Consider the following 23,835-nt stretch of genomic DNA (forward strand, 5'->3'; position numbering starts at 1 on the left):
ATTTCGTGCACGATTTGTCACAACGAAATTACGTGTCATATTGCTCTTAACTGATTGAATGCCAAGTGTAACTGCGCCTTCAGCCAGGATTTTAAGGTTCTATCGACAGACAAGAACAACCGTCGCATGGCGGGGAAATTCAGTTATGGCCATATTGGAATTAGCGATTCTATTCCCACACGCGCACGTGATTTTCATGCTCTCCTACTGAGGCTTACCAGTGAGGTCCGCCATTTATGAATTTAGAGTTTATTTTTATTTAGTTTTGGATGAATGTTTATTTTAATTCTTGAAAAGTGGAGGTAGGATAATCGGGGTAGATTTCTGGTTATTGCGTTCGTGAGAACGCAGTTCTAATTGAGTAATACGGAAGAATTCGAGTTTTTGTGTATGTATCTTTCTATGGACACCAATTTGGCCCCCAAAAAATCTTCAGGGGCGAATGACGTCATCTCCATGTACGTCCATGTGCTTTCTTTCGAGTGTTGTGCAATATTGCGCACTTTCGAGTGTCGAGGCAGCTTATTGTAGACTGTAGCGGATAAATTGTTTATTTAAAGTTCGAAGTCAGTGTTAGTGACATTTGAAAACCTTGCAGACATGTCTTCACGAAATGTGTACGACTTTCGAACGAACAGAAAGCTGTAGTTTGGCTGCGTGTAGTGTACCCTCTTCTCTTCGACCAAAACCAACGTTGCTTTCTATTGAATAAATCAAAGGAGGAAATGTGTAGTTTCACTTCGCTGGCATAGATTTCTGCGCGCAAATTATGTAACATAAACCCAAAGAAAGTGTTTACTTAAGAAAAGAGTTCAACTCCCACAGGATTGCTTTGGTACACCAACATGTCCTCCGTTTCATTGTTTCGGAAGTGAAAATGCCCTGTAGCTGTTGCCCCAAAGCCAAGGCGATTCAAAGTCGTGTTCTTAAACAGAATAATTGTCCTAGTTTTGGTAATAAAAGCATGTCGTCTCGTATACCGACGGAATAGGCATCACGTAACTGCCGCTTTTCCGCTGAAAAATAGAAATACATGACCAATGTGCTTTCCATGCTCATATCGCAATGATTGGCTAATTTAACCCGCAGTGAAGACATAGTGAGGTCATTTAGGTAAAATCGCAGATGTTAAACATGTCTAAATTAGCGCCGCAAGTCAAATGACCAATTTAACCTTTAATTCTAATTCAGCTTTGTTTGGTTCGTTGGACTCATTTGCAGTGACTTTAACGGCTTGTACAAGCATGTTGTGGCTTCTTTTAAAAGTACACGAGGCAGATAGCGCTCTCAGTACGACATGTCCATATTTATGTACAGTATCTGACCGATTTTCCAAAAACATGGCCGCTCTTTTGGTGCAAAGTCTTAACAAGAACAAACCCTCTCGTATACACGTACTTTGCGATCAATTCATTTGTTTTCGCTCCTGATGGAGGGAGGCCAATTTCGCGCCTACCTAACAGCTCAGGCAGCTCAGAGAGGTAAAAAAGTAAATAATCCTTAAAATAACTTCTTCCACATCAAACCGTCGTCATGCAGGCAAGGAAAGTAAGCTTGGCATTTCGTAAGAAAAATAATTATTCTGACAACGAAAGCCACAGTTTATTTTAAGTCGACGAAAGTGGTTCCAAAAAAGAAATCTGATGAATTGAAATAGATAATTTATTCATACTTCTGGAATAGTTTTGTATAGTTACACGTTGAGTGCTTCTCAAGAGTCTCTCTAACTTTCAGTCATTATGATGCCATGTTCGTTTATATAGCGCGCTCCCGTCTGCTCTGCGAGCGGTTGGTTTCTCCTACGCCGAACGAGAGAGAAACCACTGCGAGCAACCGTTCGTTCCCTTGAGTTAACCGCCGTCTAGCGCCAAGGAAGAATAAATTAACTTTCAACTGGTAAAACTAGTTTAAAAGCTGGTTTACGCTCTCACGCATGCGCTCACCAACACAACTGCTGCGTTTAAGCGAGCCCGCCGTGCAGCGATCAAAGTCCAAGTCCACTGCGGAAATCTGGGTTACGATGTTGAAAGACGTTTCATAATTCTTCGAGACTGCGCTGTACGTCGCTGGAAGTTCTTCCTCTAGTGCCTTGAGTGAGCTTTTGTTTTAATTTTGATGACGTCCAGTCGCTTGAAGGAGCTTTTACAAACCTGCCTTCGATCGTATTACCCCAGTTAAAGTCGTAATTTTTCGAATTGTTGTTTGGAGTGTTGTGTTCAACGAGCTCAGTAATCCCGCACGAGAGAGGGCAAGAAAACCTTAAATCTATGCTTTATATTGAGACCACACCAGATAATACTTCGACAAAGGTCTGGATCGTTCTTTTGTCAGCGCTTTTGGCGAGAAATTTGCGTTCTTTTGTACAAGCATCTCCAGTCAAAAATTGACAAATGAAACGGACCTCAAATACGTCAAGTGGGGCGTGACGAACTCGCGCATACTCGATGTAAAAGCAGATGGTTACTCGCATGTGGTTTCTCTCTCGTTTGGCGTAAGAGAAACCAGCTGCTCTCAGGATAGCTCCCGTCAAGCACAGAGAATTTTAGTTTTCTTCCAAACCAGTTTGAAAAATTCTCTCGCGTTCACATTTGGTTGCTCATTTAGTAATTACCCAGACAGTGAGGCCTGGGTTTAAATTTCGGCTCTCTCTCTTTTTTTTTCCTCGTTCAGTCACAAATCGACGTCTGGTCTCTAAAGTGCATGCGTCACCTTTGTATGCGTACAGCACATGCAGTTTACCTAATTTGTTGTCGTGAAAAGTTAACACGGATTCCATGATTTCTAGGGCGATGAAATCACATACAAACGAACACACCGTTCGCGGTAGACCAACACTAAAGGACGTTAAGCGTTTTCGGAACGGGTCGGTCTGCAAGCCTTACGAGAGATCAATTTACGAGCGAACATTTTGAGTGAATTTATCAAGAATCATGTCATATCAAATGAGCTATCAACCGGGGTTATCAACTCTTCAACTTGATAAAAAGCATCTTCAGAAGCGTCATCGTATTTTTAGACGTGATCGTGAACCAAGTAGAATCCCGGCACGAACTTAAGAACGTCTGAGCAACAGGAGGAGAAAGGTTAGAGAATTTGTTTACGAATGCATCTGTTCGAGTACACCTAAGTAAAACGCTCTGAGAAACTTTGTAAGTATAATAAAGTTTATAATATAAGCCGAGAAATTTCGGAGATTTGACTGGTTGATAGCATCACTATTTCCGCGTAATAGTGGTATAACAGAAAAAGATGGATGATATAACAAGGTTGCTATGACAACACTAAACATAATTACGTTTTGCTTTTGTTTTCAAAAAAATGACGGCAAGATTCTCGGAAATTTCCGGGGAGGAAATACAAAAGCTCGCCGAAAAGCAGTAAACAAAAATACAGTCAAAACTACTAAGACGTGGATGAATGTTTGGAGGTCGTGAACAGAAAGCAATGGCATTGACATTGACATTGTCAAATACGAAGCTAAAGAACTGGACGAATGTCTCTCGCGATTTTTTGCCGAAATTCGCAAAAGCGATGGCTCCAACTATGAGCCGGACAGTCTAAAGGTTAAGTTAGCTGCCCAAACAAAATGAAAACAAAATATTCATAGCGAAAGACCGAGAATTCGTCAAGTGCAGTCAGGTCCTGGGGGGGGGGGGGGGGGGGAAGCAGGAGCTCTTCGCAAAAAAAGCCACGGAAAGCGACCAAATGCAACAAAAGCATTTACCGTCCAAGATGAAGAGCAGCTAAGGAAAAATCGTGTACTTAGCGAACAAACTCCAAAGTCACTCCTTTATACTCTGTGGTATCTGCTCACCCTTCATGTTGGTCTTCGTGGTGAAGAAGAAGAAATGCGAAACAGTAGCCCGTTTTATCTCGCCATCATTGAAAATCCGAAATCCGAAGTGTGGTACAAGAAACAGAGGATGGGTGTCAATAAGATTGACTCCTTCATGAAAAATATTGGCCTTGGAAGTGGAATTGGATGTAGACGGAAGAAAGTTAATCAACCATTCGGTAAGAAAAGCGCTAATGAAGAAGCTGAAGACCTCGAATCAGCCAAGAACTGCTATCATCGGTGTAATAGGCCATACAAGCGAGCGTTCACTGGCAGACTACGAGGAAGGTGACGAAGCAGAACAGCGACAGATTTCATCCATCATCAGCTCTCCTGTGTCTCCTGTCTGCCAACAGGTTCAGAATTCCCGTCCAGTTCTTTCCAGTTTACCCATTCAGCACAATCATACAGCGACTCCAGCCTGCCAAACAGTAGTCCATCACTTTCATAGCTGTCAGGTGACGATAAATTACGGAGCTGGTGTTGGTGTTTTTCAACAAAGCAGCAACTTAACACTGGGAGAAGCTTACCCATACCTTATCTTAAGTTGTGGTTTCGCTTCACCGCTGCAGTGACTGCTAAAACCGTGATTTGAAAATTACTTTCATTGAACTATTGCATGTTGTTTGCCCTGAATGGTTTGAACTGGTTTCACAAAATAACTGTCAATCATTGTGAACGCATAAAACGATTAAACTACACAAACTTGAATATATGTACTTGTAATTCGTCGTTTGTACGGTGGTACGACTTTTACAATCTTGTACGGTTTCGAAAACTAAAATCAAGGAAAATTACAACTATAAATACGGGAAAAAGACTAGACAGACAAGAAACGAAACCAAAACTTACGTTTGTGTCCTTATAATGTTGACAGTGACGGTATATGGGCGTTGAAAACGATTCCCTCTAAACGAATTGCCGTGAACACCACTTCGATTGAGCACATGCTTTTTTGACTCGCAACGCATCTCGGGATAATAACTAAAGAGGGTGTGTCATCACGCGTAACGGCAGTAACAATCATTTTTTCTTTCCTTGACGTAAAAAGATTGTTACGAATGCAGGCGCCTGTCTTTGTTTCTTCAACCGTAACGACATAAAGGTCTCTTGTGCGTTACCGAAAATGCCTCGGCTTCTATTATAAACAAATAATAGCATGACCTGTACGTGGTATTTTGCAATAATACCTGCTCGTAATATTTCAAATTTTCCAAATACCACTCGCGGCTTCGCGGCTCGTGGTATTTTGGACAATTTTGAAATATCACTCGCGGTATTATTGCCAAATACCACTACAAGTCGTGCTATTACCTATACTAAAATCTCGAACTAAACGATATTCTCTCGTTATTTTTTGTAACAGAGTTATGTGTCTTTACAAGAATGAAACCCATGAAGCGAATTATTGTACATTTAAGCTGAAAGAAACTAATTTATCAAATAGACAAGAGTGTTTTACTGGAAAATACACCACTCGTAAATTTCGTACGAAAGCACATCCGGGACTCGAGTGGCGTATTTTCCATATCCTCACTAGTGATAGGCTCGATTTCCAGCCGTTTTGTGAGCCCGCATTCCTTGCCCCACACCACGGCTGGATCACTAATCGACTCATTGTATTTTTTGAGCAATCACAGTCGAGCCTGGTCGAATCGAGCAGGCTTGGCTGTGATTGGTCAATTCTGTCACTCGTCTATCCGACATGGTAGATGTCAGGTATAATAGAAGTGCTAATGGATTTTCTCTTTTGCTGTAAAGTGTGTTGGAGAGCTCTTTCACATCGACAAATTTAGGGAAATACAGTAGGAAGCTATTTTGAATTTGTTAAAAGGGAAAGATGTTTTAGTTTCACAGCCAACGGCCTCAGGAAAATCCATAATTTTTCAGTTCTTCCCGATCATCGTCGATGTTGCGTAGATGAGTCTGATTTACTAGTTGTGCTTTGGCTACCTCTCTGCTCAACTTGCTAATGCAGGACCGAGCCAGGGTCCTTACTTCAATAGGTGTACAAGCAGCTTTTATCGGGGATGCACGTTACGCGCAAAAGAGGAGTATTTTTTTGGAGTACTTCATGTCGTGCTAGGGACCCGGGAATCGTTTATGGATGTAACTGATGGCGATCCATATTTACAAGTGCAACTTAAAGGAAAGGGCTGGGGCTGAGTGTCATTAATATATGAGGCGCATTGTATCCGACACTGGTAGGAATTAGATTGATTTGTTTGAAATATTTGTCGTAGTTGATTCCCAATTAATCTGAAATGTGGGTTTTATCAAGGCAAATTCTGACCGCCCGCCACAATGTAAGACACTCAACATAATTTTGTAATACCTTCTGCTGGTTGAAAATAAAGGCTCATTGATTTTAATGTTTATATTGTCTTTTGATATTACAGAGATATATAAATGACAAATATATGTTAGAAATGTACATCAGTTTTGGGCCTTAACTTCTTTCACAATACAATCAAAATTGATTGATTGATTGATTGATATCCAATACTATTATTGTATTATATCTCAATTTAGTTAAACACGGTTTATTTAGTTGTGGCAAATCTTTTTTTTTTTTTTTTTTTGTGATCAGTCAGTCCTTTCAGCATTCTTTATGGCTTGTGTAATTTCTATTAAATACAGATATCAAACCATTAACGTACTGGCCCATCAAAAATAATTATTTTCACCAAAAAATTGACAACTGATTAAGTATACACAGGGGGCTTTTCAGTTTTCAAGAATAAGTGAAACATGTTCTCTTGTTAAAAGGGTCCCTTTTATTTGTTGTGCTCACCACAACAGCAACTGAGGAAGTCAAAGACAAAATTATGTAAGCCTTGGAGATGGAAGAGTCTGTCATTCTTCATCAGTTTCCCGATAAAATGAACATTGTGTATTCTGTTCAAGTTATCAGTGGTGATGCAAACCTCACCTTTGCTCTTTTTCCTAACTCTGATTATATATTTATTATTTACTGTCAGATCACACAAGTTGTCTTGAATGATACAGGAAGATCTAACCCTAACCCCTAAGAAGACTTCGTCTCGGGGGGAGAGGGGATGCACTCCCTGCACCCTCCTCTTAGATCCGCCCCTGAAATGAGAGGTTAAAGCCATAATCCATTATGGACCTTCAGGAAACATTGAAGCATACCACCATAAGAATGGCGGGGCAGGAAGAGGTACACCTAACCTGTGCATTGCAGTAATGCTCTATTCCAATTTCATGTTGAAGTATTGTGACAATTAGGAATGTACACCCAACAACACAATACGCCCACATTTTTGTGCAGATTCAAGTTATACAGAAAAACCTTGCAAGCCTCATAAATTTTGTAATGCAAGTGCAATGGTGATACATGTTCTTTTGTCTATTTTACTTTAATCAAGTCTTCATCTGTCCTACAAGGAGGGGGATAACTTGTTATCAACATATATGAAATATCTGTAAGTTTTATTAATTATTATCCAGTGAACCATCTGCCCTTGTGAGCACATTCAGAACAACAGACAATTCATGTATGGCCGCTTTACTGTGCGTGTTTATAGGTTTTGCTGAAACACTTGGCATTATTTACAGATGCGGACCACCTAGGAAACGCGTGTCCCTCAAGATTCAATTTGACCAGAAAAAAGGTTATTTTGGGGCGATTTTTACTTGTAAATCAACTTGATTTTATGTGTTGGTTATTTGTAACACCAATTTTCGATAATTTCAAAAAAGTAGGGTTAGAACTAAACCATGAGCTAGGACACTGGCTTTATTACGCCCGTATGTTTACCCAATCATGACACGCAATTTTGTTCACTTTTTTGTTGGATCACTAAAATCGGGATGGGAACTGGCAGCCTTATAATCCTGATGTCTATTTTGCCAAGAAAAAAGAGTTCTTACCTCAGCTTTACAAGCTTCTTCGCTTTGGAAATTCTTCAGAACTAGCAATGCAACCGAGAGTGGTAGAAGCGGTGTGGTATAAAGGAAAAGCTCTCGTTTGCTACCCCTGCTACAGAGGTCTTGCAACAGAGGCAGGCTGAAGAAGCAACGTTGGCTTATGATTCCTGGTTTCAGTGGATAGTTCTCTTGCATTGCGCAATTCGAGCTCAGAAGCGACGATTTTGACTACTGTAACTCAAATATTTGTTTACTCAGTGATATGTGACAATCGTTGCAAAAATACCCTTCGTGTCGAGATTCTTGCTGGCTACGATTTCTTGTAGCTTCGAAACAAGTTCTTCTTTAAGTTGTACGCTTTTTCTTGAATTTTCCAAAACATTTCCACATAGGACACATCTTTGCTAACAGGTTTAATTTTCTTTCGGAGTAACAAACTCCGCCAGTTTTTCCCCGGGCGCGCTACCCGCATGGTAATTTGCATAAAAAGCGGATGTGACGTCACGGACAACCACTGCGGACCAGTGATCAAGCCGTTCGTGGGAGGAGAATAAACAACCGCACTCCAAACGGCTGGAAATCAAGCCTACGCTAGTGAAGATATCGATGATTTCACTGATATCAAGCTTGTCTCTTAAATTGTACTTAAATTCGTGGTTGTATCATCGAGACATCTTCGGGTCTTCCTCGAAAGTCTTCGGCAATCTTCGAAAATCTTCGGCAATCTTCGGTAATCTTCGGATATTTCGGAAAATGTTCGACAACGTTCGAGTCAACTTCGGACAAGTTTTGGAGAATCTTCGGTACTCTTCGGAAAGTGGTTGGAAATCTTCGGAAAATAGTGGAAAACGTCGTCATCAGTATGTCTATATAATAAGAAGAACATTGCATGTTAGCTCGAAGATATGAATTTTATGTTCTCGTGGCAAGGACAATGTCTCACATGTGAGAGCAGCGAACGAGTGAGATATTTTTCTTGCCACTCGAACATAAAATTCATATCTGCTCGCCACCGTGTAATATCTATATATGTAGACCCCAGCAAAACAATTCTTGGCTTGCTCTGTCACGCAATCCTGACGCAATAAAAAAATTGTTCGAAAACCATTTAGTGGATAAAGTCAAGAAATTGTGATGTTATAAAGATGATACAAAGATGATACTTTTCTGATTTTCTAATTTTTTTCTCTAATTTTTAAGTCTATACGTTTTCCCAAACCTCAGATATTCGTCGAAATATTTTGCGCAAATTTACAGAGCCCACTATGGAGCCGCCATGTTGGTGTACCTCCGCGGTACACCAACAATTGCGGCCGGAAAATAGTGTAAACATCTTTAACTTACTTTGGTTATCTAGGCGACTGATTATCTGTACTGAACAAACAAGCATTTACATAAGCACTTTTCCTAATACTTTAACTTCTGAATGGGCTAAAACTCACGAGATAAGTATAGGTTTTTCGACAAACGCGTTCGTAGCTCTAGTTCACGCACAGCCATAACGTAAGACTCCGAAATTCAAGATGTCTCGCTTGCTTGAGAAACGCACTGAAAAATACAACAACAACGACAACGGCTAAGAAAATAGACTGAATCGTTTATAGGCTGATATAAAGACCTTAGCTCATTTCACGCCCTAAAGGCCTGCAAACGAGTAATAAGCTTTTAATCGATTCCAAGAAATGCAATCAAAGGCAGAATAGCTTGAGCACATCGATTCGATTAAATTTCGTACGACTTCAAATGCAGAACATTTAGCTCAATTGCAATATAGCTAGTGCTTCTCAGTATAACGACTGCCTGGGTACACGCATCAAAGCGTCTAGTTAACGGATTCTTCCGATTTCAACCATTAGTTGCATTTCACGGATTTTATAACAGTGTGACAACGCAATGTCATTGCAATATATTTCAATGATTGTTTTTTTTTTTGTTTTTTTTCCAGCTCGTTGGTGTTATTTGTTGCCAACTTTCTCATTGTTTTGATATGTATTTCTGATATTTAAAGATGTTTTATAACGAATAGCATATTAGTTTATTAGTTTCGGATTATTTTTTAATTTATCAACTATTTTCGAATGGATTATCGTTGACTCCTTGAGAAATGATTTTGTGTACTAACGTACTTTACACGTGAGTAAAGTTTTCTTGAAATTCTAAATATGCGTTCCCGCACGTATTCAATATTTGACTGGGGGTGGGGGGTGTGTGACGAAACCGCGTTACAAAGGTGGGCGCTCTACAACAACAACAACAACAAAAACTAAGCATAACTGACAAAACCCGAGAAAACACGTAACGGCTACATCAGTCTACAAGCATTTATTACAACAATCGCACTAAAATAACATTATACTTTAAATAGGGTCAGTAACAATAATACAATAAGCTAAATAATTAACCTTAATTTATTTACAAGAATATAATAAACAAGCTAAATACTTCAGCACACTTAATCTATTTACAAGAATATTCCTTAACAAAAAGTAAGCGCTTCCGTAGTTCAGTTCAGTTCACCTTGCGTCTGAAGTCCTTGTCCTTGAACTTGACCCCAACAACGTTCCACCAACACACGACACACACAACGAACCAAACTCCCGTTTATTACTCCCACTTTTCAACTTACTTTCTCCGGTTACGTCTTCACTCAGGCAGTCCGGTATACTTCGACTTGACTTCTCCTGTTTACTCCAGCTGTCCGGTTTACAACGGCCTACTTCGACAGAAATTTACGCTTGTCCTTCGATTGCTTCGACCAGCTATTTAGCACTCGCGTTCCCCGGCAAATGGCACTTTGTCGTGAATTTACGAATGGTTTACTGATGGCTTCGCAGTAATGAAAATGTGCTTTCGGACGTGTTCCTGCCACTTTCTAATCTCGCTCGTTACTGCACTTCAACCTTCGTCTTCTACACACAGTAAAACCTCTCAACACGTATCACCCCAAAACCCTAAATATGCAAACGCGAGGCGTAAAATAAGAGAAAGGGAAAGAAAACTATTGGATAAAGATTGATTACAAGGGCATAGAACAGAACTGGTTACGCAATAAAAGAATATAGGTTACGTAATAGGTGCTACAGAATAAGTACAATTTTAAAAGCTGATCCTATGGGAAGTAATTAAGCAGCTACTTAATGAATAAGATCACACCTTAATAAATTTAATTCTAAAGACTAAGCTTTCCATAACAGGGTGGAAGAGAAAATGGGTTTGAAAATTACCCTCTTCCCCCTAAAAAATGCTGGAAATATCCAAGGTTTATCTTGCGAGAATAAAGTGAGGAGTTTAAATTTGAGAATCGCATCTACAGTAAGTGACAAACGGATGCGTACTTTACATCATAAAAGATCAATTAGCATGGGCTTTTGTTGTTTTTCCTTTGGCTGTATTTCAACTGGGTACTCGAGGGTTTGTCGTTAAAGACATCTGCACATGCGCTTTAATAGCCACAAAGTATAAAAGAGTGAATAACAACGAGGGTTTAAACAGTTTACTTCGAGAAGCTAGACGGTTAATAAAGGATCAAGAGCAGAGCACGGACTTCTATTCTCTGAGACAGCTGGTGAGTAACTCTCGCATTTTCTATAAAAATGGCTGCCTTCGAATTCTAGATGTCAAAACCAGGTTAAAACCTTCCTTGGCAATGGAAAAGCCTACGAATAATAGCTTTCTGCTTGTGTGTCCGAAAGAAATCGTGTGAGGCTCTCCCAGTGCCAGTTTAATCTGAATAGCGGAATTTCTGGGACACCTTGGACTACAAATAATGGTTTTGCATATTTAGGTCCGAACGGAATTCTGCAAAACTCAAGCAGTCCCAGTTTAATTTGCCGGCATAGTCCGGCATAGTCCAGCACATCCGCGTGAATTGTTTTACAATACTCTGCAAGTCAACGATGTGAAATGGCCACTTTCTCTGCGGCGATAGAGAAATTCCCTTTCTTTGGGAAAATGAGCGCTTTCTAAACCTTATCAGAGCTAGCTTTGTAACCGATAGACCTATTAAGCATAACTAAGATTGTTGACCAAATTAAACTAAATCGTCGAATATTTAAAATTGACGATACAATTTGAACATGCGTCGTCTTTCGTCATCACTAGGGACCTTCCGCAAACACGAAGGCAACGGCAACAAGAACGTCACCTGACAAACGTTCTAATGAACAAAACAATGGTGGTGCACGTGCGTTATAATTCTTGGTTCATTTAGTTTCTTTGCCGTCCTCTTCAAAACAACAACGCGAAATGAACAAATTCCGCGTTGTCCAGAGAACGTAAACCGCAACGGCTAATTTTTAGTATTTCTATTTAGAGCTAAATGCATTCATAGCGTATTCAGCAGGGGCGAGTTTTAATACCGATAGAGACACTGGATAGATCCAAATAAAATGCGAAATTCCAAAGTAAAATAGAAACACAAGTTGCATCGGGTAGAATGCCTGGACATTATTAATTATTCATGACCGGCGAAGCGGCAAATTTGAATGTTTGCGTGTCGTGAAATGCCCTGATTAAGAGAAGAAAGGGTCCAAATTGGCCCAATAGCGTTGATAAAACTTACTGTTCTGGTTTCCAGGAGTTAAAACTTCAACTTTCACGCGCGGCTTTTTGAAGAAGAAGGTTGAATCTTCAATTTAAGCCGTTAAGTAAGTTGATATATGAGGTATAAGGAGTAGCTTTTTGCTCTTGAAAATGGGCAAAAATTGGCCATTTTTTGTATGGGGACCGTTTTCAGAAGCAATTTTCAGACCATCTAAACCGGCCTTCCTAATTTTCACGCACGGCAAATGAAAGATGGCTTTTTACTGAAACAAAACCCGTTTCAAATTTGAAAATCGGTCCACAGGAACCTGTAGCTTTTTGAGTTTGAAAACTTCTTGTTGGAGTTGCATTTGAAAATGGCGCGTCTTCGATGGAAGAGCTATTGTCTTAAGCACACGTCTGTATAACAATGGCTGTCAAAACTAAACAATACCCATTCAAGAAAACCACTTGACTGTAACTGAAATATTCATTACCGCGAATTTCAAAAGTATGCTGTCGGCGCAGCTGATTCATTCGAAAACCTGTTGCTCAATGAACATGGAAAGCGAAATCGTAAGTGATCGGGAGCTCTTTTCAGAGCTCTTCGAAACCCCGATCCATCCCCTGCTGATCAACATAGTACCTCCGTTCGTCAATGAAAGCAATGGCATATTTCAATTTCAACTGAATGGCGAAGCTCTTTGGAGATGGAGAGAAGTTTGTGGACAGCCGAACACAGTGTTTGCGCTTCTGCAATTAAGTATTCTGCCTCTTGGCTATCGATTGACAGAATCTGCTGGAGAGCGCCTTTAAAGCGACAAAATGCCCTTTGGGGTAAAAAGCTTCTGGAAGCTTTGAACCCCAAAGGACATGTTGACTAACATTTTAGTCGACATTTTCGGGAGGCTTTTCGGCCTCCCTCATGACTAACCAATGAGAATTTTACCTTTGGCCTACTAAAGAAATGCAAAGGCATATAAAGCGCGAGGACAGAGGTAGACAATGTATAGCGTAAGACAATATTTTTTGTAATCCTGCGTAGCAGACGTCTTCTCTTCAAGGAAGAAAGGCGAACGAAAAGCTTGTGATACGCAGACAAAGAGAACAGCACGGGAACCGACCAGCGCGCAGTTGTTTTGCTTAAACGAAAGAACCAATTATTTTTATTCCTATCAAAGTTTTAGGGGATTTCAAGGCGAATAAAGTAAAGTAAACATCGCCAATTACTTTAAAAAAACTTCAAAGAGGCCAGCGAGTTATTGTGTGACAACAACAGCGCGAAGACTCGTGTCAATCGGTCAGATTTTTTTGAGAAACTCGGCTTTCAAGACCAGATCTTTAGCAAAGAAACAATTATTTTTATTCCTAGCAAAGTTTTAGGGGATTTCAAGGCGAATAAAGTAAGGTAAACATCGCCAATTACTGAAAAACTTCAAAGAGGCGAGCAAGTTATTGTCAACAACAGCGTGAAGACTCGTGTCAATCGATCAGATTTTTTTGAGAAACTCGGCTTTCAAGACCAGATCTTTAGCAAAGAAACAATTTTTTTTATTCCTTGCAAAGTTTTAGGGGATTTCAAGGCGAATAAAGTAAGGTAAACATCGCCAATTACTGAAAAACTTCAAAGAGGCCAGCGAGTTATTATGTAACAACAACAGCGTGAAGACTGGTGTCATCAGTCAGATATTTTTGAGAAGCTCGGCTTTCAAGACCAGATCTTTAGCAAAGAAACAATTCTTTTTATTCCTTGCAAAGTTTTAGGGGATTTCAAGGCGAATAAAGTAAGGGAAACATCGCCAATTACTGAAAAATTTCGAAGAGGCGAACGAGTTATTGTGTGACAACAATCTTCGAAGTTTTTGTCACAGAATAATTCGCTCGCGTGAAGATAAGAGTGTTATTCCGTGGATAATTATTCTCCGGAACTTCTTCTGTGATATCCTTTACGTAAAGAAATCACACCAAAACCATGCTATACATCTAAAATCTCATTTAGACTATCAGATAGTCTAAATCTGTGCTATTTGGAATGTATGTTTATGTGGTACGAACATGTACGAACGTGTATGTAGGTGGTACGAAAATGGGTGGTACGAAAAGACGTTGGTACGAAGAACCCGGATACATGTAATGGCCTATGGTAAAAATCGGATGCAAATATCCATTACAAGTCCAACGCTTGAAATAGCCAGCTTGAAATACGCGATATCGGAAACAATAGAATAAAGAATAACTTTCGAGGCCTTTGTTTCTTAGCCCCGCCTTGACAAGTTAATGAGCTAAGGCAGTATTCCCTTCGGAGGAAAGCGTACGTGATCTTTGACCAATCAGAGCGTCCCTGTTTACGCTTCGCTGCTAATATTACAGACCTATAATTTTTATTCGACTGCAAGTAAATGTCCCGAGAACAATAGGCATTCTACGCGATGGTTTTTTTGTAAGGCGTCGTCATTACCGTCGCCGTCGTATATACGTAAGGTCCCTACTGCCTTCACACCACGCCGGAAGAATTTGAAAACGGAGGTTTCACTCTGAAAACGCATCAAAAATTTTTCCGTCTACACAACGCCGGAGAAATTTGAAAACTCCACAATCACCGGTCATTTTGGATTTGTGTTTGAGGAAAACTCGGTCACGGACTATCACATGATTATCGTGACGTCATCGTTTTCGAGAAACTCACTATTCAAGACTTTCAAAATGCTTTCCGTCCACACGAAAACAAAAACCCGGTTTGAAGGGCGTTTTCGAAAATGACTCAGTGACTCGCACATTTACAAAGCCTTTTCATAAATGTACGAGTCAAACGAAGGTTTGCAAGGGGTTTGCAAAAGTATTTTCAAACTTTCCAAATCTCTCTGAGAGTATCTACATCAGCCCATCTGAACAAAAAGCGGCCGCTTTCTATCCTCCTTTACAGAAAAAAGCAAGAAGCTCTAGTGATACGACAAAACCGTGTCTGCAGAACCCGGTATAAACGACTTTAAGACAAATGGAATTTAGCATAATATTTGACTAAAATGTTTTAAACTACAAAACAATGAAGTACATGCTTCAATGAATGTAAAGAGAAAATGCTCTTTCACATAAAGGATCATTCAATTTTTTTTAAAATCCTACTGAAACAATTTCTGTTTTCGCTGTGAAAGAAAACTAGGCAGCAGGAAAGATACAAAAGAACGTGCATGCCGTATACTACAAGCTGGATCGGGTAGCCATTGCAAAATTAACCATTGCAAAATTAAAGCTCTTTTGACACATAGTATATAATTGTAACTTCGTAGTTATTGTTAATTTCAGAGTGAATTTCAGCTGTCGGAATTTGTAAAGAAATTATTTATTTCATCTAGCCAATTGCCGTAAGATGGCAAGTATTTAATAAGCAATTACCTCTTTAAAGAAAGGTTAACGAAGTATTTATTTTGGACTAAGAAATAATCACACTTCTAAAGGAAAACTTGCATACTACTCGTCTGATATATTTTCTTGTAGAATTCCTTGAACTCGAAAGTTCTAAAATCTGTTTGGTGACAGTATTTGGCAATTTCTCAGGTGTCAGTCGGTTAAAATTTCAGCCCAATTCTCACCTATCAACAAATTTGCGGATCTCGGCTATCAATTAGGGTCGCGCAAAATAGTTTCCAGCACTATCCAAGACTTCGATTTGCCATTGTAACCACAATTTATCAGTTGATGCTACTACCATCGTATGATTTTAAGGTGGTTGTGAAACCCATGTACATATTTTTTTTAGAACTTTGCCAAAAGTTGCGTCTTGTCCTGCTTATGAAAATTTGATGAAATAAAAAATTTCACCGTGCCGTTTTTGAATTATAAGCTCTTAAGCCTATAATTAAGGGTGTTTTTAGCAGTTCATACTGTTGCTATGGTAACCTATTCTGTTACGAAAATGATAACAACGGGCTCACCAATGACTGGGAAGTTTTCTGATTCCATGATTGTAGCATCAAGTGATGAAGAGTTATTAAAATGACCCTTCTCAAACTCATTAATAATTCATCAAGTTAAAACAAAGAAAATCACGACCGTAAAGGAGGTTTGGATACCCGGTCTTACTATAGATTTTGACGATTTTACTTCTCCGTTTACTCCTTATTTTTTGTTTCGATTGAGAAGATATATCAAACACTCGAGAGAGTGTTTCATCAGCTGTCCAAACACCTAGAATTTTGCCAAAAACACTTCGCCCCACGTCGTATTTTCTACTGTCTTCTCGGTGTTTGGATATCCCGATAAAACACTCTCTCGAGTGTTAGATACATTACATCAAAATCTAACTCTTGGAAAGCGCTGAAACTGTTTTAAGCTACCTTAAAGAACGTTAACGCATGCTTCCTCAGCTGAGAGATTATTTTTATCCGATTCTCAGGAATGGGTTAAACCCCATCCAGATTCTCTCTTCTACGTAAACCCCTAGGCTCGATTGCGGAATTGACTTTTTTAATTAATCGCTAACACCGTGTCCCTTTTTTGTCCTAGGGTCAACATGAAAATGAAAAGCGTTGTTTTGTTGTTCCTACTTGGTTTAACCCGAGGTAAGTTTAACATTCTTTAGAGAAGCACCAAGATAAAAGCACTGACTGGAATCAATTTCTAGTGTAGTGTTTCGCAAGAAACCTTCAATTTTGTCATGGCTTAGTGCAGGCATCACTTTTTGTGTGTGTGTGTGTGGGGGGGGGGGGGGGGGGGAGTGGAGGTGGATTTGAAATATTACAGAGAAGTGGAACAGATGGAAACCGCAGGGTATTTCGTTCCTCTTACAACTAAGGTAACTTTTAAGAATTCAAAGTCGAAATTATTTAAAAAAATTCACCTTAAAGAATACTCAACCACCGAAAGAGAGAAAATCAATGTGTTGAAGGCATTAATTTATTTGTAACAACAATGGACCTAACGCATTTTACCAAACAGCTTAGTAACAGGATGTTAAAAAACTCACGTCTTCTATATAACCCGATTGAAAACAACTCACTTACATTATCCTGTACTTTCGTCAGCTACGACAGCTCTTAACCCATGCAGCAACTACAAGAACCTCAATGCAGCAGACCGCCTCGAATCTTTCACTGGACAAAGCCCAGTCCGATGTGATCAGAGAGATATCACCCCTGGATGGTATCGTTTTACTGGTGTTGCTGGTAACCCAAAGATGCCCACTACATGCCCACCTGTGCGTCGTTGTGGAACGCATGCCCCGGGATGGATCAAAGGACAACATCCTTCTGTGGCAGACGGTGAAGTGACCCGTGAAATTTGTTATCACTGGTCAAACAATTGTTGTCGGTGGAAAAACAACATTAAAGTCAAGAACTGCGGTGCCTTTTACGTGTATGAGTTGCAGAAAACGCCTGCATGTTCGCTTCGATACTGTGGTGAGTATCAGCGTTCTCAGATAACGTGAGACAATTAGACAATAGACATTGAAAAGAGAGAAGTGACTGTAGTAAGGAAAGACATAAAATGGATTCAATAGTCATATCAAATAAGAATACAACCGTATCGACGGCAGCTTCCTGGTAGGCTTCGAGGTCTTAAAAACTCCACTCTGGACCTAGAGAAAGCATTCTAGCTTCGTATCTATTCTTTCATTCCGAGATTTGTTTTTATCTAAGATGATTTTCCATGAAATTTGTTAAATAATAGGCTGCAGTATGCAGTTCTAGAGACTGAAGCTGTTCTAAAACTAGATTATATTGGTACATTTATATTGGTATATTTATATTTTTAATTTAGATCTTAAAATATTGATAATAAGTATCTTATAATTCTTATTCGAGGACCACAGGTTTATCAGTTGTATAACTATTAAGTGTAAACGCTCTTTAAATAAAGTTTCATTGATTGATTGATTGATCGATTGATTAACATCTGTTATTCCAACAGTTGCATCTAATTCTAATAACCCATGCAGCAACTACAAGATCCTCAGTGCAGCCGACCGCCTCGAATCTTTCACTGGACAAAGCCCAGTCCGATGTGATCAGAGAGATATCACCCCTGGATGGTATCGCTTTACTGGTGTTGCTGGTAACCCACAGATGCCCACTACATGCCCACCTGTGCGTCGTTGTGGTACACATGCTCCAGGATGGATCAAAGGGCAACATCCTTCTGTGGCAGACGGCGAAGTGACTCGTGAAGTTTGCTATCATTGGACAAACAATTGCTGTCGGTGGAAAAACAACATTAAAGTCAAGAACTGCGGTGCCTTTTACGTTTACGAGTTGCAAAAAACACCTGCATGCTCTCTTCGATACTGTGGTGAGTGTCGATGTTCTTAGATAACGTGAGACAATTAGGCAAAAAAAAATATTGAAAAGAGAGAAATCACTGTAGTAACGAACGGCATGGAGTGCATTTAATAGTCATATCAATTGAAACAGTACAACGATATAGATGGCAGCTTCTCGGCAGGCATTCAGGTCTTGCAAACGCGATCTAACACTTCTAGTCTGGACCTAAAGAAACCATTCTAGCTTCCTATCATTTCTTTCATTTCAACATTTCTTTTATCTAAAATGATTTTTCCTTGACTTGTATCAAATAATAGGCTGCAGGACGCAGTTCTAAACAGTAAAGCTGTTGTAAAACTAGATTAACATCTACTATTTCAACAGTTACGTCATCTAATGATCCATGCAACAACTACAAGAACCTCAATGCAGTCGACCGCCTCGAATCTTTCACTGGACAAAGCCCAGTCCGATGTGATCAGAGAGATATTACCCCTGGATGGTATCGCTTTACTGGTGTTGCTGGTAACCCACAGATGCCCACTACATGCCCACCTGTGCGTCGTTGTGGTACACATGCCCCAGGATGGATCAAAGGACAACATCCTTCTGTGGCGGACGGCGAAGTGACTCGTGAAGTTTGCTATCATTGGACAAACAATTGCTGTCGGTGGAAAAACAACATTAAAGTCAAGAACTGCGGCGCCTTTTACGTCTATGAGCTGCATAAAACGCCCGTGTGCTCGCTTCGATACTGTGGTGAGTGTTGACGTTCTTAGATAACGTGAGACAATTAGGCAATAGACATTGGAAAGAGAGAAATCACTGTAGTGACGAAAGGCATGGAGTGCATGTAACATTGATACCAACTAAAACGGTACAACCGTATTGATGGCAGCTTCCTGGTGGGCTTTGGAGTCTTCCAAACTCAACCAGACATTAAAAGGACACTCAAGATTTCTATCTATACTTTTGTTTCAGCTTATTTAATCTTATATGATTTTTTTCCTTCACATTTGGAAAATATAAGGCTGAAGCATGGACTTGTGTGCACAGTAAAAGTGTTTTAAGGCTTCGTTAATATCTATTATTTCAACAGTTGCATCTAATAACCTATGCAACAACTACAAAACCCTAAATGCAGCCGACCGCCTCGAATCTTTCACTGGACAAAGCCCAGTCCGATGTGATCAGAGAGATATTACCCCTGGATGGTATCGCTTCACTGGTGTTGCCGGTAACCCAAAGATGCCCACTACATGCCCACCTGTCCGTCGTTGTGGTACACATGCCCCAGGATGGATCAAAGGACAACATCCTTCTGTGGCAGACGGTGAAGTGACTCGTGAAGTTTGCTATCATTGGACAAACAATTGTTGTCGGTGGAAAAACAACATTAAAGTCAAGAACTGCGGTGCCTTTTACGTCTATGAGTTGCAGAAAACGCCTGCATGTTCGCTTCGATACTGTGGTGAGTGTTGACGTTCTTAGATAACGTGAGACAATTAGGCAATAGACGTTGAAAAGAGAGAAACCACTGTAGTGACGAAAGCTATGGACTGGATGTAATAGCCATGACGAATGAAACAGTGCAAACGTATCGATGGCAGCTTCCTGGTAGGCTTTGAGTTCTTACAAACTCAACCTGACATTAAAAAAAGTCTCGATTTCTATCTATTCTTTCATTTCAACTTATTTTTATCTAAGATGATTTTTTTCCCTTAACATTTATTGAATATTACCCTGTAGCATGGAATTCTGCACAGTGAAAGTGTTTTTAGGTTTCGTTAACATCTGCTATTTCAACAGTTGCATCTAATGACCCATGCAGCAACTACAAGAGCCTCAATGCAGCCGACCGCCTCGAATCTTTCACTGGACAAAGCCCAGTCCGATGTGATCAGAGAGATATTACCCCTGGATGGTATCGCTTTACTGGTGTTGCTGGTAACCCACAGATGCCCACTACATGCCCACCTGTGCGTCGTTGCGGTACGCACGCCCCAGGATGGATCAAAGGACAACATCCTTCTGTGGCGGACGGTGAAGTGAGTCGCGAAGTGTGCTATCATTGGACAAACAATTGCTGTCGGTGGAAAAACAACATTAAAGTCAAGAACTGTGGTGCCTTTTACGTCTATGAGCTGCAAAAAACGCCTGTGTGCTCGCTTCGATACTGTGGTGAGTGTTGACGTTCTTAGATAACGTGAGACAATTAGACAATAGACATTGAAAAGAGAGAAATCACTGTAGTGACGAAAGGCATGAAGTGCATGTAATAGTCATACCAACTGAAACAGTACGACCGTACTGATGGCAGCTTCCTGGTAGGCTTTGAGGTTTTGGAAACTCAACCTGACGTAAAACAAAACACTCTAGCTTCGTAACTGTTCTTTCATTTCAACTTCTTTTTTTCTCTAAGATGTCTTTTTTCCTTGACATTTGTCAAATAATAGGCTGCAGTATGTAATTCTGTACAGTGAAAGTGTTTTTAGACTTCGTTAACATCTATTACTTCAACAGTTGCATCTATAGCTAATGACCCATGCAGCAACTACAAGAGCCTCAATGCAGCCGACCGCCTCGAATCCTTTATTGGACAAAGCCCAGTCCGATGTGATCAGAGAGATATCACCCCTGCCTGGTATCGTTTTACTGGTGTTGCTGGTAACCCGCAGATGCCTACTACCTGCCCACCTGTGCGCCGTTGTGGTACACATGCCCCAGGATGGATCAAGGGACAACATCCTTCTGTGGCAGACGGCGAAGTGACTCGCGAAGTTTGTTATCATTGGACAAACAATTGTTGTCGGTGGAAAAACAACATTAAAGTCAAGAACTGCGGCGCCTTTTACGTGTATGAGCTGCAAAAAACGCCTGCATGCTCGCTTCGATACTGTGGTTGAGTATTAAGGTTTCATAAAGACATACACATGTTGGGTAATATAGAGGTACTTTCAAAAGAGAAAGAATAACTTGCTTGAAGCAATCATGTAAACTGATACAACATACAAACAAGGCTTTTTCGCGTTACGAACTCCACGATTCCGCTTTGGAACTAGACATTCCTCCCAAACCACAACCTCAACATTGCCTTTTCCTTTATTTCTACAAAACCTTATCTTGAACAACCTTTCCTTGACCTTTTTTTTAATAGCCTCCAGTTTGAAAATTTAGTCAGTGAAGGTGACTTCATTGGTATTTATTATTCCAACAGTTGCATCTAATGACCCATGCAGCAACTACAAGAGCCTCAATGCAGCAGACCGTCTTATCACTTTCACGGCTCAAAGCCCAGTCCGATGTGATCAGAGAGATATCACCCCTGGATGGTATCGTTTCACTGGTGTTGCTGGTAGCCCAAAGATGCCCACTACATGCCCACCTGTACGTCGTTGTGGTACTCATGCCCCAGGATGGATCAAAGGACAACATCCTTCTGTGGCAGACGGTCAAGTGACTCGTGAAGTCTGTTATCACTGGTCAAACAATTGTTGTCGATGGAAAAACAACATTAAAGTCAAGAACTGCGGCGCCTTTTACGTGTATGAGTTGCAAAAATCGCCTGTATGCTCGCTTCGATACTGTGGTGAGTATCAAGGCTTCATAAAGACACGCACATGATAGGTAACATAGAGACTACTGCTATTTAACAATTAGATTATGAGCCCGAGATTTCTATTAGGTGATAGTTGATGAGGCCGAAGGCCTCATCAACTATCGCCTCGTAGAAATCGAGAGCGAATAATCTAATTGTTTTAGCAGAATTCTAACTGAAAATAATGCAAATAATAATTGTCCTTGGTGAATTTGGAGGTGTTTACGCTCGCGCAACCGTTAACTCAATAATTTCAAGTTTTTAAGGTCAAGAAACCGTTATTGTTCTTCTTTAAGCCTTCTCAGGAATTTAATTATCCATTTATATCTAAACTTTCTGCCAAAACTTCGGAAAAACGATAAAAACGTCGCATTTCGTGGACGATCGACAGCCACTGCACTCTAATGGCTGATAGTATACGAGTAGCCCAGCCAATCAGTTTGCAGCATTTGCATGAGTATACTAGTAGACTTGTACTAAATTATGTAAGTTTACCATGGCTTATTCAACCAATAAACCAGAAAAATGCGAGGCATTTTCCTTGATTAAACTTCCCTCTAATAAATAAATATATCTAGGACAATGATAACAGCGAATCCGATCATAGGAAACTTTATTGCGTGGTGTGTCATCTCAAGTTATTTAAATGAATCGAATACTAAGTGGCAGACCCTTCAATCCCTAAATCATTTTGCGTTCAAGACGGACAATCACATATGGTAGATGTTTAGCTATGCATATTGCATTATAATGACGTCATTAGTGTTCCATTTCCATAGTTAATAGAGGGACATGGTTAGGAAATCTGGCAAAGTTCTTTGTTGTATGTTTTTTTGGTTGGCTATTTTGGCTATTTCTGCACAAAACCTGGCAAAAGCACAAAAGGTGGTTATGTGTGCTCAAACAACTAACCAATAGCAGCATTACGATTATGTGAATCATGCATAGTAAATGAGCATAAAACAAAAGATGTGCAAGGTCAAGTACCCTCCAACATAAATCGTAGCCTTTTTGTTTGTTTCTTTGATGTTTTCCGGTCTTTCTAACCATTTCTCTCTATTAACTATCGTGTTACAAATGAAAATAGAAGGGTTAGCGGCCACCAGAAGTTTATCAAACACTTAACTGTTAAATTGTTCTTATTGTACATTGAAATTTGAAGAAATTGATGAATAAATTTCTTTAGCCACAGAAAAGCAAATAAATGACGTCATAATAATGTTACTTCACATCAAAATGACTCCAAAATATCTTTAACTGGTAAACTTCATCTCTGCATCGTTCTGTAATACTTTAGTGGTCACAGCAAGAGCGGTTTTACATTTTGCCATGGTAAGGGCCTGTGAAGCTTCCCTCTCCGTCCCAGAAGGTCCAAGATTTACGGTTAAAGAACAATTCTAACATTGTTATAAGCGTTTCACCTCTTTAATTTTGTGTCCTTTCAAGAAAAGCGCTGCTAAACTAAATAATTATATCTTAATTGTGCGATTCGGTTATTCCCAGCCATAAACTGAGTTTCAGTTCTAAGAGATACACGTAACGTACGTATTTTGAACGAGCTTGTAAAGCTCTTAGACGTGACGTGCCTAAATAAAGTATTGTATTATATTGTATTATTGTAATCCAAAACAGCTAGCTATTCTGGATTTTGTCGAGAGTGAGCGGTTGTCATGGCTTTCCTTTGCCATGATAAACGGCACTAATTTGCTCCCTTTTCACCTGGATTCACCATA

General features: G+C 39.9%; 2 protein-coding genes and 1 pseudogene across 2 annotated transcripts in view; 2 read left to right on the plus strand and 1 right to left on the minus strand.

The window, feature by feature from the left end:
* Window positions 1–23,835, minus strand: part of LOC149097048 (uncharacterized) — a 347,996-nt gene that overhangs the window by 294,991 nt on the left and 29,170 nt on the right. The window lies entirely within an intron of this gene.
* Window positions 3,671–4,410, plus strand: LOC149097066 (uncharacterized; annotated as a pseudogene).
* LOC110048347 (uncharacterized) overlaps window positions 16,751–23,835 on the plus strand; it is a 34,115-nt gene continuing 27,030 nt past the window's right edge. The window contains exons 1-6 of the mRNA XM_089280092.1: window positions 16,751–16,806; window positions 17,269–17,643; window positions 18,155–18,532; window positions 18,889–19,263; window positions 19,604–19,975; window positions 20,314–20,685. Coding sequence (XP_089136218.1) covers window positions 16,758–16,806; window positions 17,269–17,643; window positions 18,155–18,532; window positions 18,889–19,263; window positions 19,604–19,975; window positions 20,314–20,685 — 1,921 coding nt within the window. The 5' untranslated portion in view covers window positions 16,751–16,757. The remainder of the gene's footprint in view (window positions 16,807–17,268; window positions 17,644–18,154; window positions 18,533–18,888; window positions 19,264–19,603; window positions 19,976–20,313; window positions 20,686–23,835) is intronic.

Source organism: Orbicella faveolata, unplaced genomic scaffold (genome assembly GCF_042242905.1).
Source record: "Orbicella faveolata isolate gen_17 unplaced genomic scaffold, um_ofav_v1 contig_47, whole genome shotgun sequence".
Classification (NCBI taxonomy): domain Eukaryota; kingdom Metazoa; phylum Cnidaria; class Anthozoa; order Scleractinia; family Merulinidae; genus Orbicella; species Orbicella faveolata.